Source organism: Megalobrama amblycephala, linkage group LG24 (assembly GCF_018812025.1).
Source record: "Megalobrama amblycephala isolate DHTTF-2021 linkage group LG24, ASM1881202v1, whole genome shotgun sequence".
NCBI classification, from domain to species: Eukaryota; Metazoa; Chordata; class Actinopteri; order Cypriniformes; family Xenocyprididae; genus Megalobrama; species Megalobrama amblycephala.
Genome location: NC_063067.1, coordinates 23535208 through 23553413, shown reverse-complemented (window position 1 = coordinate 23553413; position 18206 = coordinate 23535208). Strand labels below are relative to the sequence as shown.

Here is an 18206-nt window from a genome sequence, read left to right as displayed (position 1 = left end):
TTAGCTTTCATAAACTCTCCTTAAATAGCAACCCTTGAGCAATAAAACTTTGCTTAGGAGACCTGTGTAGTTAATGAATGACTCGCATCAGATAACCCGTGCGTGTGCATAACCTGTTCGCAAATAAAAAGTTTCTCTTTCTGATCTCCATTTTGAATTTACCACGACTGCTGAAAGGAGAGAGAGATTGAGTTGTGAGAAGAATGAATAAGCAAATCAGCACACGCCCCAGTGAACGAGGGGCAAACACGACCTCGACATGTTTGTTCAGCTAGAGAATGAAGAACACACACATTCGCTCCCACACACATGCTTATATTTAGGAGCCTCACAGTCTCATAGGAAGGGTACCACATCAACCAAGTGCTTCCACACTATATATGGAGACATGCACACTTTTATCCTTGGTACAGAACCTCGATTCAAAAATGTCGTATCCACACTATATTCCCCTTTTTTTCAATGGAAATACAATACAGTTGTATTATGTAAGAATTATATTATTTAACATATTATTTAAATGTATTTATTTAAATAAATACATATAAATATATATGTGTGTGTGTGTGTGTGTGTGTGTGTGTATGTGTATATATATATATATATATATATATATATATGTATATGTATATGTATGTACAGGTATGCTTTAGACCCTAACCATTGACCTTTTTTTCACTGCACTGTGTCCTCAGGTGTTGCAGAATGATCTGGAGGTGGAGCAGGTAAAGGTGAACTCCCTTACACACATGGTTGTGGTCGTGGACGAGAACAGTGGGGAGAGCGCCACTGCTGCCCTGGAGGACCAACTGCAGGTAGTGGACAACATGCAGGATAAAATGCTGCCTTTTTGTTGTGTTAGAATTACTGTAACTTTAAGATGACAGTTTGGAGAGTCAGAGCTGTTATTGTCTTCAGATATAGATTTGAATCATTAGTTTTTATGCCACAACTTTTTGAGTGTCATTTGGTGTATCTTCAGCACTAATTTTCATGTACCAGTAGTGAAACAAAACACATAACCATACACAGTGAAACAGAACGCAAACCATGGTTCAAGGTGTTGCTTCAAATTGAAATGTGTTATTTAACTGTACTTGCAGTGTTTGACTAGAGATCAAAGTGAATGCTGTGGTTAAATCTGAAAGTAAATGCAGAAAAGATTGACTCTTATAGTACATTTCTTCTTACTAAAGTGCAAAGGTAATCAAACCAAGTGGTTTTCAGCTTCTTCCATGGGTGTACTGATAGCTCTTCTAAGGAATGAGATCTATTGGACACAGTGTTGAGAATTCATTGGATGCAGTGCAGCAAGAAACTTGGAACTGAACAGATGTCTGACACTCCCAGAGGCAATAAAAGTGTGTGAAAAGTCAGAAAGTCAGTTAATAACTTTCTTTTGTTTTTCCATCTGTTCTTCAAAGTCACTGGGGGAGCGCTGGGCGGCAGTTTGTCGCTGGACGGAGGAACGCTGGAACAAACTTGAGGAAATACAGTTGGTGTGGCAGCGGCTGCTTGATGACCAGGTGAGGCCTGATACCAAAAATCCAAAATTTCACTGTAACAAATCACAAAATTGATAATGAGGCTAATAACGATCATTGATAATTACTGGGCTCTATGTAAAATGTTTTGAAGTTTGCCAATTAAAACAAAATTTAAATTGAAATGAATGTCACACAATAATTGTTGTAAAGTTTAAGTACTTAAATATATTTGTTTTTGCCCATTCATACATTAATTTCAATCCAGCACAAACTTGATTTTACTACAGCTGCAGGCCAAAAAATTGCCTGAGGTGTGCCTCAGGGCTCTGTGTTGGGCTCCATTGTGTTGTGCTCTTATCTTGGACTTGGAATGTTCACAGAATGCATTGAAGGGTCAGGTTGCTATTTTTAACAGTTCCGACTTCATTCTGGGAAAGGGTGAGATTAAATTATGGCTGTTTATGACCTGTAGATATCATTACCATTGACCCAGTACATCATTAGTATAGAGTGCACACAATTTTATTCTCCCACTTCATCCGTCTAGCCCGCTTCCATCAGTCTGCAGTTACAGTATAAACTAAAACTGAACTGTGATGCACATCAGAGGATTTTCTCTATGATATTGCAGTAAATTAGTGTTGTTTTATGGTTGTGTGTCAAAGTACTGTGTAGGGGTGGGCGATTTTCTCTTTTTATTTGGAGCAACATATGAATAATGATGCATTTTTGCTTCAGAAAATCATTATTCATTATTATTATTATTTATTATTATTCAAATGCATTATTCTTCTCATCACTTGACTTATTTAAATGTCTTACTATCTCTATCTTTTCAGAGTTTGTTTGGATCATGGCTCGCAGAAAAGGAGAAAGCCTTAAGTGAAGTTCAGACCTGTGAATTTAGAGACCCCAGCGAAATAAATGGCAGCGTCCGCAGATTAGCCGTGAGTAGACAAACATGCATAACTTTGTATTTTTAGCTTAGATTATGAAAACAATTAACGCTATTCAGCCAAATGTTTTGACCTCTCAACCTATGGCAGAGTCTTAAGGAGGATATGGCCCAGAAGCGGAGGACCCTGAGTGCTTTGTCAGATGCTGGACAGGATGTGATGGTGCTGTTAAACAGTCCAGCCGCAGCTCAGAGGATAGAGACAGACACAGACCAACTGACCCAACGCTGGGACAACCTGGTCCAAAAACTCGAGGACTGTTCCAGCCAGGTCAGATACACATCTCTCTTGTGTGTATTGTTGCACATTAGTCTTTTGTATAACATTGATTCCAAGTGTCTGTTCTGTTTTCAGGTAACGGAAGCAGTGTCTGTGACCGGGATGTCCCAGATACAGGAGAAGTTTGTCATGGAGACAGTCACAACAGTAACAACACGGATGGAGCAGACCTTCACCAGCAGCGACCGAGAGCTACCACCACCCGCCCCGCCAAAAAGACGACATCTAGATACAGACGGCGAGCTCAGGAGACTGTACGACAAACACAAACATGTGTCTTCCCTGACAAAAACCCTAGAAATATTTTTTATCAGTCCCTTCAGGATTTCACACGATCACAGACTTTAATGCAAAATCAAGCAAACTTCGCATTATTTTCTGCAACTTGGGTTTTTGTCTTATTTACCCAGGTTTTCACACACACACACACACACACACACACACACACACACACACACACACACACACACACACGTTTGTTTTTGTGAATTGTGAGGACATTCCATAGGCGTAATGGTTTTTATACTGTACAAACTGTATTTTCTATCCCCCTACACTACCCCTACCCCTAAACCTACCCATCACAGAAAACTGTGCACATTTTTGCTTTCTCAAAAAACTCATTCTGTATGATTTATAAGCCTTTTGAAAAATGGGGACATGGGGTAATGTCCTCATAAGTCACCCTCTCCTTGTAATACCTATGTTATACCCATGTTATTATACAAATTTGTGTCCTGATATGTCACAAAAACACACGCACTTATATACAAGAGTTTAAAAGGAAAGAAAAGTTATGTGGCAAATATGAGGGAAGACCATTTCAGCAATGGAGAGGTTAATGTTTAATACTTCCAAGTTATCGCTTCAAAACATTCACAACCTACGCTTGTCTATTGTCTTTCCAACCTGTTTGCTTTTAAAAGGCGCCAGAGAGACGTAGCTGCACAAGCAATCCAAAACATTGCTTACGCTACCGCTCAAAAGTTTGGGATCGGTAAGATTTTTATTGTTTTTAAAAGAAGTTTCGTCTGCTCACCAAGGCTGCATTTACTTAATTAAAAATACAGTAAAAACAGTAATATTGTGAAATGTTATTACAATTTAAAATGACTGTTTTCTATTTGAAAATATTTTAAAATGTAATTTATTCTTGTGTTGGCAAAGCATTGTTAATCCAGTCTTCAGTGTCACATGATCCTTCAGAAATCATTCTAATATGTCAATTTGCTGCTCAAGAAACATTTATTGTTTACAATTGTACAAAATATTTGTGTACAATATTTTTTTTTCAGGATTCTTTGATGAATAGAAAGTTCAAAAGAACAGTGTTTATTTGAAATCTAATCTTTTGTAACATTATAAATGTCTTTACTGTCACTTTTGATCGATTTAATGCATCCTTGCTGATTAAAAGTATTAATTTCTTTAATTTCTTTTCAAAAAAAAATAAAAATAAAAATCTTACTGACCCCAAACTTTTGAACGGTAGTGTAAAATGTTACAAAAGCTTTGTATTTTAGATAAATGCTGTTCTTTTGAACTTTCTATTCATCAAGGAATCCTGAAAAAAAAAAAGTACACAACTGTTTTCAACATTGATAATAATAACAAATATTTATTGAGGAACTAATTATTATATTAGAATGATTTCTGAAGGATCATGTGACACTGAAGACTGGAGTAATGATGCTGAAAATTCAGCTTTGCCAACACGAGAATAAATTACTTTGTAAAATATATTCAAATAGAAAACAGTTATTTTAAATTGTAATAATTTTTCACAATATTACTGTTTTTACTGTATTTTTAATTAAATAAAGCCCGAAACTTCTTTTAAAAACATAAAAAATCTTACCAATCCCAAACTTTTGAGCGGTAGTGTACACTTACACGTTAATGTTTTGTCATGGGACAAAATACAAATTTCTGAGGGTTTCATGATAATAATGAAACTACTTTATAAAATACTGTATATAGTGTATAATAGTCCTTATAATTAGATTAGATTTAATAAGCACATTCATTTGTTAGATGTGCAATTAATATTTCAAAAAGTGGAGACGCGGTCATTTTAGGCTGCAATAATTAGGAAAAAAAAAAAAAAAAAAAGAATATCCTGATGTTTATTCTGCATTACACTACACCAAATATCAAATCATATGAGCCAGCAATTATTGTACCTGTTTGACATGGGCTATCTGATGTCATTCCAGACAGTGTTTTTGACAATTAAAAGTCACATTTCAAGCATTACAGATTAGTAGCTGTTCAAGCAAGTTTCCATCATGCAATTATGTTCATAATTAGCACATTTGTGAAGGTTAGCATAAGCTATACAGTGTTTACACACACTGCTCTGTTGTTCTGCTCCGCTGTAACACTCCCTCATGTGAACCCCGATGTGATGTGTTTGTGTTTTTTAGAGCTGAAACTGATGTTCCCAAGCTTTTGTCGCGGCTGGCTGCATGGAAATCATCTGCCCGAGCTGCTGGAGACTCGCCTCTCCTGAAGGAAAAACTACAGGTGACATGCTGTGTTGACCCACACTAACATTTACTTGTTCATACATTTGGCCTACTGAATATGTTTGTCCTGTCTCTGTAGGTCCTGGGGGTGGAGCTCAATGAAAACGAGGGGCCGGTGAAAGAGGTGGTGCAGAAAGGAGAGAAGATGATTGAACAGTTGGAGAAAGGTATGGAATTATATATTATGGGTGATTTCCTCAAGATAAATGTTGGTCTTTGTGTTCTCTAACCTATTAAATTCACTCAATCTGGCTTTATAGAAGGTCTGTCTTCAGAGGTGGCACGTTCTGGGCTGGACTCTGTGCGTAAGGAATGGGAGAGCTGCCAGAAAATGATCCAGGATCTGAGGAAGCGAGCTCAAGTTCTAGACCGAGCGGCGGCGGTTCTATCAGGACTGAAGGCTGTGGATGGAGTGCTGCAGGAACAGGAGAAATGGTTGACCTCCACTAAAGGGTTTAGAGCAAAAGACAACCAGCAGGAACTACAGACACTCAGAGATGTCTGTGAGGTCAGTCAAATTCCAGGCCACTTTATGCAAGATATTGTTCTCAAATCAGATGTTTACTGTTTAGATGTTTACTCAAATTAGAATTTTACTGTACACTCTTAAAAATAGGTTTTTGCAGCAGTGCAATAGAACCATTTAGGGTTCATCAAAGATTGTTTCATTGAACAGTTCTTAAAATAACCATTTTGTCTTCATTTGAAGAACATTTAAAAATCTAAAGAACTTTTTTCCACTATACACTCGTAAAAATAAAGGTTCTTTATTGGCATCGATGGTTCTATGAAGAATCCATGGAAACTTTCCATTCCACAAAAAGTTCTTTATAGTGGAAAAAGGTTCTTTAGATAATTTAAAATGTGCTTTTTCACAATAAAAATGGTTCACTGAAAGGTTCTTTTGGGAGCTCAGAATTCTATGGCATTGCAACCCCCTTTTGAAACTTTATAAAGCGTAAATTCCATTTTGTGGAATGGAAGGATTTCATGAAGGTTCTTCATGGAACCACCAGTAATGCCAATGAACAAGCTTTACTTTTAAAGGTGCCCTAGATTATGTTTTTAAAAGATGTAATATAAGTCTAAGGTGTCCCCTGAATGTGTCTGTGAAGTTTCAGCTCAAAATACCCCATAGATTTTTTTTTTTTTATTAATTTTTTTAACTGCCTATTTTGGGGCATCATTATAAACGCGCCGATTTATGCTGTGCGGCCCCTTTAAATCCCGTGCTCTCCGCCCACAGAGCTCGCGCTTGCCTTAAACAGTGCCTTAAAGTTTACACAGCTAATATAACCCTCAAAATGGATCTTTACAAAGTGTTCGTCATGCATGCGGCATGCATGCGTCGGATTATGTGAGTATTGTATACTGTTATATTGTTTACATTTGATTCTGAATGAGTTTGAGGCTATGCTGCGTGGCTAAAGCTAACATTACACACTGTTGGAGAGATTTATAAAGAATGAAGTTGTGTTTATGCATTATACAGACTGCCTGTTTTCCGGAGGTCTTTTAAACAAATGAGATTTATATAAGAAGAAGGAAACAATGGAGTTTGAGACTCACTGTATGTCATTTCCATGTACTGAACTCTTGTTATTTAACTATGCCAAGATAAATTCAATTTTTCATTCGAGGACACCTTTAAGAGTGAAACATGCTAAAACCAACTCAGAATGCCTTATGTGATTTTCACACAGAGTTGTTAACAGAGCAAATGTGTAATGTATTTGTGTTTCAGGCTCGGATAGCAGAGCTGGAAAAGCTTCAGCCGCAGGTGGAAGATCTCTGCGCTGAGACAGAACGTCTGACCGGAGAACCTGGTTCCCCTGATACCATGAGGCCCAGTGTGACGGCGCTGGCATCACGCCACAGCTCAACTATTCAAGAGCTCAAGACACGGCAGCAGGACATCACGACAGGTATACAATGCCAAATTACAGCCCTTACAAAACACACGCATAACATTTAAAGAATGTTGCTCCAGCCTGCAATTTGAGGGAACTTAGGATTGTGAAAATTGGTAGTTCAGCTTTTCTTTCTAAGGTACAAATCAAGGAGAAATTAAATCACTTCTGGAGAAAGAACAGAACATTCCTACAGGATTGCATTTAAAGGGATAGTTCACCCAAAAATGAAAATTTTGAACACACAAGAAGAAACAGTTGACTTCCATAGTATTTTTTTTCCCCCATACTATGGACGTCAACGGTGGTTACCCACATTCTTCAAAATATCTTCTTTTGTGTTCAGCATAAGAAAAAAAACTCAAGTTTGGAACAACTTGAGGGTGAGTAAATGATGACAGAATTTTCATTTTTGGGTGAAGCAGCCAACAATGTAATCGTTTATTCACCCTCATATTATTCCAACTTTGTTTCTTCAGTCAAACACAAAAGGAGAAATTTTGAAGCATGTCCAACTTGCTCTTTACTTACTATAAAATAGGCTCTAACTGGTTCTCTCAAGCTCCAAAAAAGACAAAATATTACTTCAGAAGTTTATGCGAGTGTCTGCTTGGGTAGAGTTCAAATTGAAATGGAACATCATTAGTTTCAAATACTCTACATAGGAAATAACTCCAGCTGTTCGCATGTTACTAAGCTGAGTGCTAAGATGCTAAGTGACCTGTGTCAGTTGTTTCACTTTACTATCATTCACAACCAGGGCTTGACATTAACTTTTTTGCTCACCAGCCACTGTGGCTAGTGGTTTTCCAAAGTTACTAGCCACTCAGCATTTTCACTGGCCACAATTTTGCTGTTGGGAAATTACATTTTATATGATTAAAGTTGACTCTGGCATGCTTAAATTACTTGATTTTGAGTCATTTTACTTGATTTACAAGATTTAAAACCCTTTCAAACTTACAAATGCAGATTGACCACCCAAATCAAGACTATACATGAGGTATACAGTTATTTTTGTTAGGCTATATAAAAAGAACAAAGAAGCAAATTACAAATAGTAATTAAAAATTAATTAATTAATTAATAAAAAAATAGATACATATGTTTATTTAGCATACATGTTTACATGTATTTAACATTTTTTGATGTTTGATTAACATTAATGACAGAGGGGTATTTATTTGGGGGCTGCTGAATGCATGGACGTCATATACTGACACATATCCAGTTTTTACCCACCTGTTTACGTCCACTTAGCCGTAAGCCATGGCCGACTGTATTCACGCGAGATACTCCACACGATGCATTTTGACATCTGTGTGTGCGTGTATTCAGGCGCAAGGAGAACTGAATTGCGCGCGACAGAGAGAGCGCGCACGCGAGCGCTTCTGTTGTGTCATTTAGCGCGATTCCGCCTATCCCACCTTCATAACCGCAAGTTAATCGATAAAGAATTGTGACTGAATTGTAATTTTGTGATACGACGAGCTTGTCTACTTTTCATTTGGCTGTAGGCTGAAATTATATTCAACCCGCCAAAGTGGCTAGTGGGAGTGGCTGTCTTACCCGCCACAGCTGAAATCTACCCGCATGTGGCGGGTTGGCGGGAGTTAATGTCAAGCCCTGTTCACAACTCCTTTCCTGTGGGCTCATGGGATAGTAGAGTGTTCATCAAATGAACTTCAGAATCTCACCACTAGAATAAGTAGGTCATCCGGGTACTTTGTGTCTACTCTTTTATGAGTATTGTGAATTTGGACTCACTACTCACTTCACATACTGTTTTTGGCCTACTACTATATAGTAGAGAAGAAGATAAATTCAGATGTAGCCAGTCACTTTTTTTTTTTTTTTTTTTTTTTTTACTTTTGCATTTACACTACCATTCAAAAGTAGAAATATTACTATTTTAAATGTTTTCGAAAGAAGTCTTCTCATCTACTCATCAAGCCTGCATTTATTTGATCAAAAATACAGAAAAAAACAGTAATATTGTAAAATATTATTACAATTTAAAATAATGATTTTCTATTATAATATACTTTAAAATATAATTTATGTCTGTGATGCAAAGCTGAATTTTCAGCATCATTAAATCCAGTCTTTAGTGTCACATGATCCTTCAGAAATCATTCTAATATGATGATTTATTACAAATGTTGTGCTGCTTAATATTTTTTTATAATGTGATACTTTTTTTGCAGGATTCTTTGATGAATAAAAAGTAAAAAAAAAGAGAAGCATTTATTTAAATGAAATCTTTTGTAACAATATGCACTACTGTTCAAAAGTTTGGGGTCAGTATTTTTTTTTTCTTTTTTTTTTTGGAAGAAATTAATACTTTTTTCAGCAAGGATGTGTTAAATTGATAAAAAGTGATAGTAAATATTTATATTGTTAGAAAATATTTCTATTTTGAATAAATGCTGTTCTTTTTGACTATTTATTCATCAATGAATCCTGAAAAAAGTATCACCGTTTCCCAAAAATATTAAGCAACACAACTGTTTCCAACTTTGATAATAAATGAGTATCAAATCAGCATATCGGAATGATTTCTGAAGGATTATGTGATACAAAAGACTGGAGTAATGGCTGATGAAAAGCTTTGCATTACAGAAAAAAAATAAAGTATATTATTTTAAATTATTTTAAATTGTAATAATATTTCACTTTTACTTTTTTTTTTCTGTGTTTTTGCTTAAATAAATGCAGGCTTGATGAGCATAAGAGACTTCTTTCAAAAACATTAAAAAATAGTAATGTTTCCAAACTTTTGACTGGTAGTGTATATTAAATGAACATTCCTGAAAAATACATTTTTAAGAGTGATTTAAGACTAAATGTATTATATCATTGTCAGATTTCATTGATGATTTAAAATATAGAAAAATAATATAATAAATAGTATAATAATAATTATATATATATATATATATATATATATATATATATATATATATATATATATATATATATAGTTCAAGTACTTTTGTAGCTAATCTTGCCTTTGTTGATACTCTGATAAGCATAAACAAATACAGCACAGGAATATATAGAAATATAGGGTAAAAGGCAGTAAATTTTATTTATTTTTTAAACAGATTTTCGGTAGCTCAACTAGGGCTGCAGGATTGATCGTATTTTAGTAGTAGTGATCATGTTTTTGCTTCTCTCATTTAGTTAACCAAAATCATCAGCCGATATTGATCCGCTTTCGTTTGATATTTGCATTATGTTGCATTGTTAACAACCCTCTACCAGCTTTCCTGCTTGCAGTTGCCAGATGTCAAGAGTTTAAATTAGAGCATTTCTCTTTAAAAAGGTTACATTTTCTGCCCATTTTTTTGCTTATACTTCCCAAATTGAGAAGCATGTTCGCACACTCTCTGCACTGCAAAATGATCTGAAACACTGACAAACATGTTAGCGATCTCAATCGTGATATATCTGCTCAAATGAGCGTCATACAGCCAGTCTGGGTTGCTTCACGAGCCACTTGTGCAGCTAAATCTGCCATCAAACCATCTCAGACGTGAGTCTCGGGTTTATTGTTTGCAACTGTGGTTGCTAAATGCATTTTCAATAAGAAAATAATTAATATAATTTGGAATTATTGGGATTAATATAAGAAATTTCACTGTTTTAGCTTTTCAGAGAAGTTTTACCAGTTCACATAATGCAGAGAGTATTCATGTATATGATAAATATAATAAATGAAACGAGATCAGGTCAAATAAACCCTGCGTATGAGCTGATGTTCTCTTGATTTGTGCTTGCATGAAAGTTCAATTATTTTTTTTGTGCAAAAGTAAATTATCAGTTTAATCATAGCCTTATGCTAGCAATGCCAAGCTTCGATTCTCTGATAAAATGTAATCCTTGAATGTTCTGCAAGTCAACAATAAAACGTCTGGCTTTCATAGTATAACTGTGATCTGAAAATGCTGCAGCTCATGTGGGCAGTTCACGAGGTTTTGGAGCAGATCCACAGAGAGATTAAGGCCCAGTGAGATTTTTACAAGTCCCGGGAATTGAATTGGTGCCAAGATGGACAGTACCTCTCTTTCTCTCTCTATTTCTCTTGTTCTCATCCCTTTTATTGAAAGGCAGAAATGGTGACTTATGCAACAGGCAAATCATTTGTGGAGCCAACAAGAGCCGAGCCACAGAAAGAGAGAGCAGTCTATTTAAGGCTGTAGCGTCAGTTAGAAAGCTTTACACACTGATAAACCTCTATGTGTGTGTGTGTGTTGTGCTTGAAACCGCTCCAAGTAAGAGTACATCAGTGTTTAACCTTAAAGCTTCCGGAAATCTCTTTTAGACCCACATTTAGCTAGCCTTGGAAATGGGGACATGCTGTAGACTTCTATTGTTTTATCTACAGCTAATTATATCGACTATCTTAAACCAGAATGAAAACAACAACAAAATGTTGCTTTACTTGAAAATAGTTTTTCCTAACTGAGCACATCAGTGATGCTTTGTCAGATTTAGGAAGCTTCTGAGGACTTTTTTTTACTCCCAGTATAGCTAAATAAACACACTGCTGCCTGACAATCTGCTGATGTATTTATACAATGCTAAAGACTAGCACAATAAATAAATAAATTGTTTACTTTATTTATGACAAATTTTTACCCTGAAGGATGTCATCAAAATTCGTTTTTTTTTGGTTTGTTTTTCACATTCCATCTGGGCAATTTTTTTCATCCATTTTGCCCTAAAGTAAATCTGCATAAAAACATAAACATTTAAATGTTCGTGGGACAATCGGAAACCTAATGTTCCATGATTTGACTTGTTGACCTCTAACATCTGGGATCCAGGCTAACCACACACACACACACTCACACACAATGACAAACACACATGAGCCACAGGCAGTTATTTTTGTCTCCTCTCTTATATTCCACATCTTAGAAGGGGCCAATTCACAAACATTTTTATAATCACACATGTAAAAATCCAACAGGGAACGCTTTAGTTATGTGTGAGTGTCTAGATGTACAGTATATGCCATTGAGGGGCTGCTGTTTGTGTTCCACAGTGTGGCATGGCAACACTCAAGCCACCACCCAAAACATAATTGCACCAACTTGAAACTTTAATCTGAAAACGTATAGATCTGGTAGATCATACATGTAGCTCGTACATTTTTATGACACAAACACATAATATTTGTAATTAAAAATTAGGGGTGTGACGAGACATATAGCTCATGAGACGAAACACAAGATTTGAGTTCACGAGAACGAGATGAGATTTTTGCATGGTAGTTTTAAAGGTGCTAAAGAGGATCTTTTCGTCGACTGAGAATGTGTAAGAACAGCCCCCCTCCTTCACAGCTCATTTCGAGGGAACGCCTCCCAAAACTCTTGCACGAGTATTGGAACACGAGTGTTTGTTTACCACCTGCATTCGCTGTGTTGTGTTAGTGGATTCATTATGTCGGACTCACCGCAGGTAACTCATAATCTGCAGTTGTTATTCCTGTCTCCTGACAAAAACATTGCATGCAGGCGCCTGTGGAGTGTGGAAAGTTACTGGAGCGCGCAGCCGCGCACGTCTCTCACAAGGAACGTCATGGCAGTGATTGACAAGCCAGAGGGCCAATCGTTTACGCGATGATCGCGTTAAACGATTGGCTGATGTTTTTAAGGCCCTACCTCGTGCACAGATGATGTATATTAATATTATTCCTTTCAGTGCACCTAATAAATAGTCTTTTATCAGTTAGTAAAGACAGTTTCAAGTAATATTGCAAAAATGTATAAAACAAAACATCCTCTTTAGCACCTTTAAGAAATCCTCAATGATGAAATACATGACTAAATAAATAGTCTGCAGGTGCATTTGAAATTTCAAGACCTTAAATCTGTACATGAATTTTGAGCTTCTACAACTTTTGACCTCCTAACTGAACTTCTTTCCACAAATTGATCATAGAAATAAAAAAACAGTATGAAGAAAAATGACGGTTTTCTCTTAGTCTTATTAGGTTATTAAGTGCAAACAATAAATCCAACCATAATCAATATATTCTCAATATTCAAAGTGCAAATGGAGACCAAATGTATTCTTCAAGCATGATACAGAGCTAAGAGATGGTTACAACTACATAGCCAAGCCTAAGATAGTTTTCATATTCGGAGATATTTTCATGCATCAGGGAGCCGCTTTCAAAATGTGGGGTATTGAAATCGTGTTTGATTGCTCACTCACGTTTTACTTTCGCTGAGCACGAATTCTACAAGGTAATACATTTATAAGAAGCTAGGTTCTGTTGTGCAGCGAATCCTCCGCCATGGTCTTGTCAGTCATGTCGTCACGTGGTCAGTGAACTCTGATTCCTGCTACACTACGTAGTGCTCTGCTGTTCGTTAAATGGTTTTCATTTCTATAAAAAGCTAAATGACAGTGGAGGTGTAATGTAAATGTAGCAGTGGCATATTCTATTCTAATTTCACTCTCACACTCCGTCATGGCAATATCACGAGACAGCTTTTTGCCCCGACGAGAAATGTCGTCACATTTTAAAGGTGCAATATGTAAGATTTTTGCAGTAAAATACCCAAAAACCACTAGGCCAGTGTTATATATTTTGTTCACTTGAGTACTTACAATATCCCAAATTATTCCAACTATTTGTAAATCGTGAGAAAATTGCAATTTTAACCAAGGCTCCGGGACGTGTGAGGAGTCGCCTGTCAATTGCGTCATACCCGCTTTACCCTCGGTTTCCGGTTTTATTTTGTAGAAACCATGGAAACACCAAAGACGCTTTAATATATTACATGTTTTAATAGGCATGGGAACAACTGTTTGGTTACGTTTGGTTACGTTTATTGACATAAAACTAATTATTGTTATATAACTCAACACGTTTAGGGCCCTATTTTAACGATCTGAAACGCAAGTGTCAAAGCGCGAAGCGCAAGTAACTTTGTGGGCGGGTCTCGGCGCTGTTGCTATTTTCCCGGCGGGATAAATGGCTCTTGCGCCCGGCGCAAATCTAAAATGGGTTGGTCTGAAGTAGCTTCATTATTCATAGGTGTGGTTTGGGCGTAACGTGAAATAAACCAATCAGAGCGTCATCCAACATTCCCTTTAAAAGCAGGTGCGCAAGTTCCATTATGGATTGCTATTATTATGGCGTATTTACCAGGCGCACGCCAGGAGCGGTTCACAGCCGAGGAGACTGATGTTCTTGTAAGAGCAGTGAAAGACAGAGAAGTTGTGTTGTATGGGGATGGGAGAAACCCACCCAAAATAGCGTCGGTTAAACAGGCGTGGGAGGAAATAGCCACAATTGTTTCATCAGCTGGCAGCTGTTAATATTTTTTTAGTGTAACAATTTATGATTTGCAAAAATAACTGTTGCATCTGTGTAGATTACATGAGCAAAGTGTATGCGCGTTGTGCACGCTATACATTATGGTCAAGCATGCGCCCTTAAAATAGCATAATGAACAACGCGCAACGCGCCACTGACTTTAGACTAGGTTTTTTCTGGTCAGTGGCGCAATTGTTTAACGGAACAGCAAAATAGCACCAGGGATTGTTTGCGCCGGAACACGCCTCCTTTTTTGCGCTGAACCGCCCAGGGAGTGCAAGTTCATTCACTAGTTTAGCGACGTGCTTCTGTGGAGGGAAAAGCGCGCTTTGCGCGGGTGCAAAATAGGAATGACACATGCGTCGGTGTACAAAGTCAATTGCGCTGGGTGCAAGATAGGGCCCTTAGTCTTATTGTTTAAATCTAATTTTCTTGATTTTTTGTGAGTACCATGCTTTACCATGCCTCAGAGAAAAACACTATTTTGTCAAATAGTAACATAGCATAATCAGATGCAGCTTTATTTTTAGTAATACAGAATTTTCTCCATCATACAATACATTTTAAAATTAATTGCATGCCATTTATCAACACAAGCCATCCAGCATTTAATATGATATTCTGAAATCAATATATTTCACTACAGTGTGTCTCAAACAAGTGTCTCACAGCAGCCGCCGAGAGAACGCACAGAGTAACGTTAAAACATCATTTTCAACACTCTCAAATGTATCTAATATGATAAACAGAGCTGTGTTACCTCATACGCATGACCGGAAAAGCGGAAGCGGCGCAGACGACTGTGTCATAATAAAAGTTCCGCTGCTCGTGAGGCGTGTGTTGCGCAATCGCTCCAGCGGCCTCGTTCAGCTCCCAAAAAACTCGGTCCTGCTTTTCTTCATACTACAGTAACGTTAATAATCGCATCCATGAACATGATTTCTTCCCGGGTCCTAACCCTATTCTTTTGCACCGGCTGTGAATTAAAGACCACATGTCCCAAGATTCCGCGCTCAAAGTTCATCAAGCTACGGCCTTTGTTTTGAATAGGCCTCTAGCGACCTCTAGTGGACAGAAATCTTACATATTGCACCTTTAATCTTGTCACACCCCTATTAAAAATTGCAGGAACTGCTAAATGTGATTAAATTATAGAAATTATAATAAAAATGGTGACCAGTTGCAGCTTCTAAAATGCTATTATCTTATGCATATTTGCAAAAGAAACTAATAATGATATTATCAATTATTTTAGGTTACTTGAATGAATGAGTTTATTTATTTATTTGTCTGTTTCTCTCTGTAGTTTTGTCCGGGCTGGTGGGGTCCAGAGTGCTGCAGCAGATCGAGTCCAGACTGAACACCATCAACAGTGACATCAGAGACATGAGCACAGCTGAACAGGGACTCGTTAAAGCTCAGGTCTGTGTGTGTGTGTGATTTTAGTTTTAATTATCACTCTAATTATCCGAATATTAGAGTCTCCACACTACAACTATAATGATAACTCCACAGAGAAACAATATCACTGGAATCACGATTTTCCAACTGATGAATGATAAAAACTTGGACAGCCAATGAGAATCCACTGTCTTTTAAGAGCACGAGCATTTAAAGCGACAGACAGACAAACAAACAACAGACAAACAAACAACAGACAAACTGTGGCACGTTTATAGTAAACAGAATGTTATCGTGGGTCAGTATGGATGCAAGAGCAAAATTTCTGTAATGATCGTAATATTATGTCACCTTCTGCAGCGCCCTTTTTACAAACATAATTCTACACAATAAATCCATATTGTAAAAGTATGCTATCTAGTCCACTTTACTGCAATGTTTGCATTCTTTTAATTCAGCTAAGAGGCCATGCCAAGAGATCTTCTGTTGGCCACGCGTCATCATGTGATATAAATTAACAAGTCAGAAGTCACTAAACGTGAACTTTAGAACATGGTGAAATTCCCAGAAGTCTGTGTATTCTGTCTCTAGCATTCACATGTGTACCAATGGAAGTCAATGGAGCGACCAAGCCTTAATTCCTACAGTTTGATTTAAATCTAAGTATTTTCCTGAAGTTTGTATGTTTTTTTTCCCACCAAGTCGTCATCTCATTTGGCGCTCAACGAGGACTCTGTGTTAGTCTAACTTTGTGCCAAGTGTTGGTTCTCTGTTTGTATCTGCTCTTGACCTGTGTGTAGTCTCTTAGGTGACGTTTGCTTTTGATTTTTGGACACGTTTCTTTCTGTAAGTGCTTGAATGATGGGAAGAAAGCCAAAGACTAAGATGGCAAAACAAGCCAAAGAGAGCAAATGCAGGCTGCCATTTATTTAAAGCAATATAAATATTTATACTTTCCTTTGGTAAGTTTGTGCCATTAGCCAAGAGAGACGGGATGCACGCCAGGCAGTGCCCGCGTGGCAGAGCCCGTCTGCACAGCTCTGACCAGCCCACACAAACAGCCAAAAGCTGCCCTCAAGTCTGGTTATGTAATGTCTGTCACATCTAAGAACTGATTATGGATTGTGAGAAGCACAATCTTAGCAAAATCTCCTATTTTAGATGTGACTTCTTTCTGTGGGAGTGAAAGTGATCTTTGGAGGGTTTTCGGTCGACATGAGTTGTCTCCACCTGCTGGTGTGAATGAGCTACTGCACTCTGACATGCAGAAGAGTACATATTACAATGATCTTCTGATATATCTGCTTGTGGAAAATGGGTTTTTCATTTAAAAAAAAAAATGTATTTGGAATTTTTGTAGAAATGAATTGGCAAGTTTTTACATATTCAACAATATTTCAAGTGTATAGTAAACATCAAAGTAATAACATATCTTCTTTACACCTTGAATACATGTTGTGTACACATCAAACATAAAGCGTTTGTCTCAGTTTTTCTCTCAGGGTCCTCTCTGTAATGTCATTTTAACTTGACCATGGTTCTTTTTTTTTGTGCTGCAACAGTAAATACTTACCCCTGAAAAAGAAAGATCATTTTAATTCAGAAATTTAAAACATCCTAAAAGAGGTATACTGAGGTCTGATTGATTTGATTTGACTTTCCAGACACATACATAATTTGAAGCATATTGTTACTTATGTTTGCATTTTTGCAGGTGAAATATTCAGTGTTACTGTTCCCCTTTGTGAACTATATTTTAAATTATTTTAAATGACTAAATTACTGCACACACTCAGACATAATCCAACAGCATATTTTAGTGAGCAGTATATTAGTTTTGTGCAGTGTTATTTTATTTTTTAAATACTGTTTTAGTATTTGTTCATATTTTAAATTAGCTTGTATCTTCAAGTTTTAGTAATTCTTTGTGCATTTTTAGCTTTAATGTTTAGCTTTATTTTCTTTTCAATTATTTTCTTTTATTTTTCAATTAAAGGTGCAATATGTAAGATTTTTGCAGTAAAATATCCAAAAATCACTATGCCAGTGTTATATATTTTGTTCACTTGAGTACTTACAATATCCCAAATGTTTCCAACTATTTGTAAATCGTGAGAAAATTGCAATTTTAACCAAGGCTCCAGGACATGTGAGGAGTCATCAATGGCGTCATGCCTGCGTTACCCTCAGTTTCCGGTTTTATTTTGTAGAAACCATGGAAACACCAAAGACGCTTTAATATTTACATGTTTTAATAGACAAGGGAATAACTGTTTTGATATATTTATAGACAGAAAAAGAATTAT

General features: G+C 36.8%; 1 protein-coding gene across 1 annotated transcript in view; it reads left to right on the top strand.

The window, feature by feature from the left end:
* utrn (utrophin) overlaps positions 1 to 18206 on the top strand; it is a 278999-nt gene that overhangs the window by 42498 nt on the left and 218295 nt on the right. The window contains 10 exon segments of the mRNA XM_048177425.1: positions 696 to 815; positions 1425 to 1526; positions 2327 to 2434; positions 2534 to 2713; positions 2798 to 2976; positions 5149 to 5248; positions 5330 to 5417; positions 5511 to 5758; positions 6995 to 7175; positions 15806 to 15921. Coding sequence (XP_048033382.1) covers positions 696 to 815; positions 1425 to 1526; positions 2327 to 2434; positions 2534 to 2713; positions 2798 to 2976; positions 5149 to 5248; positions 5330 to 5417; positions 5511 to 5758; positions 6995 to 7175; positions 15806 to 15921 — 1422 coding nt within the window.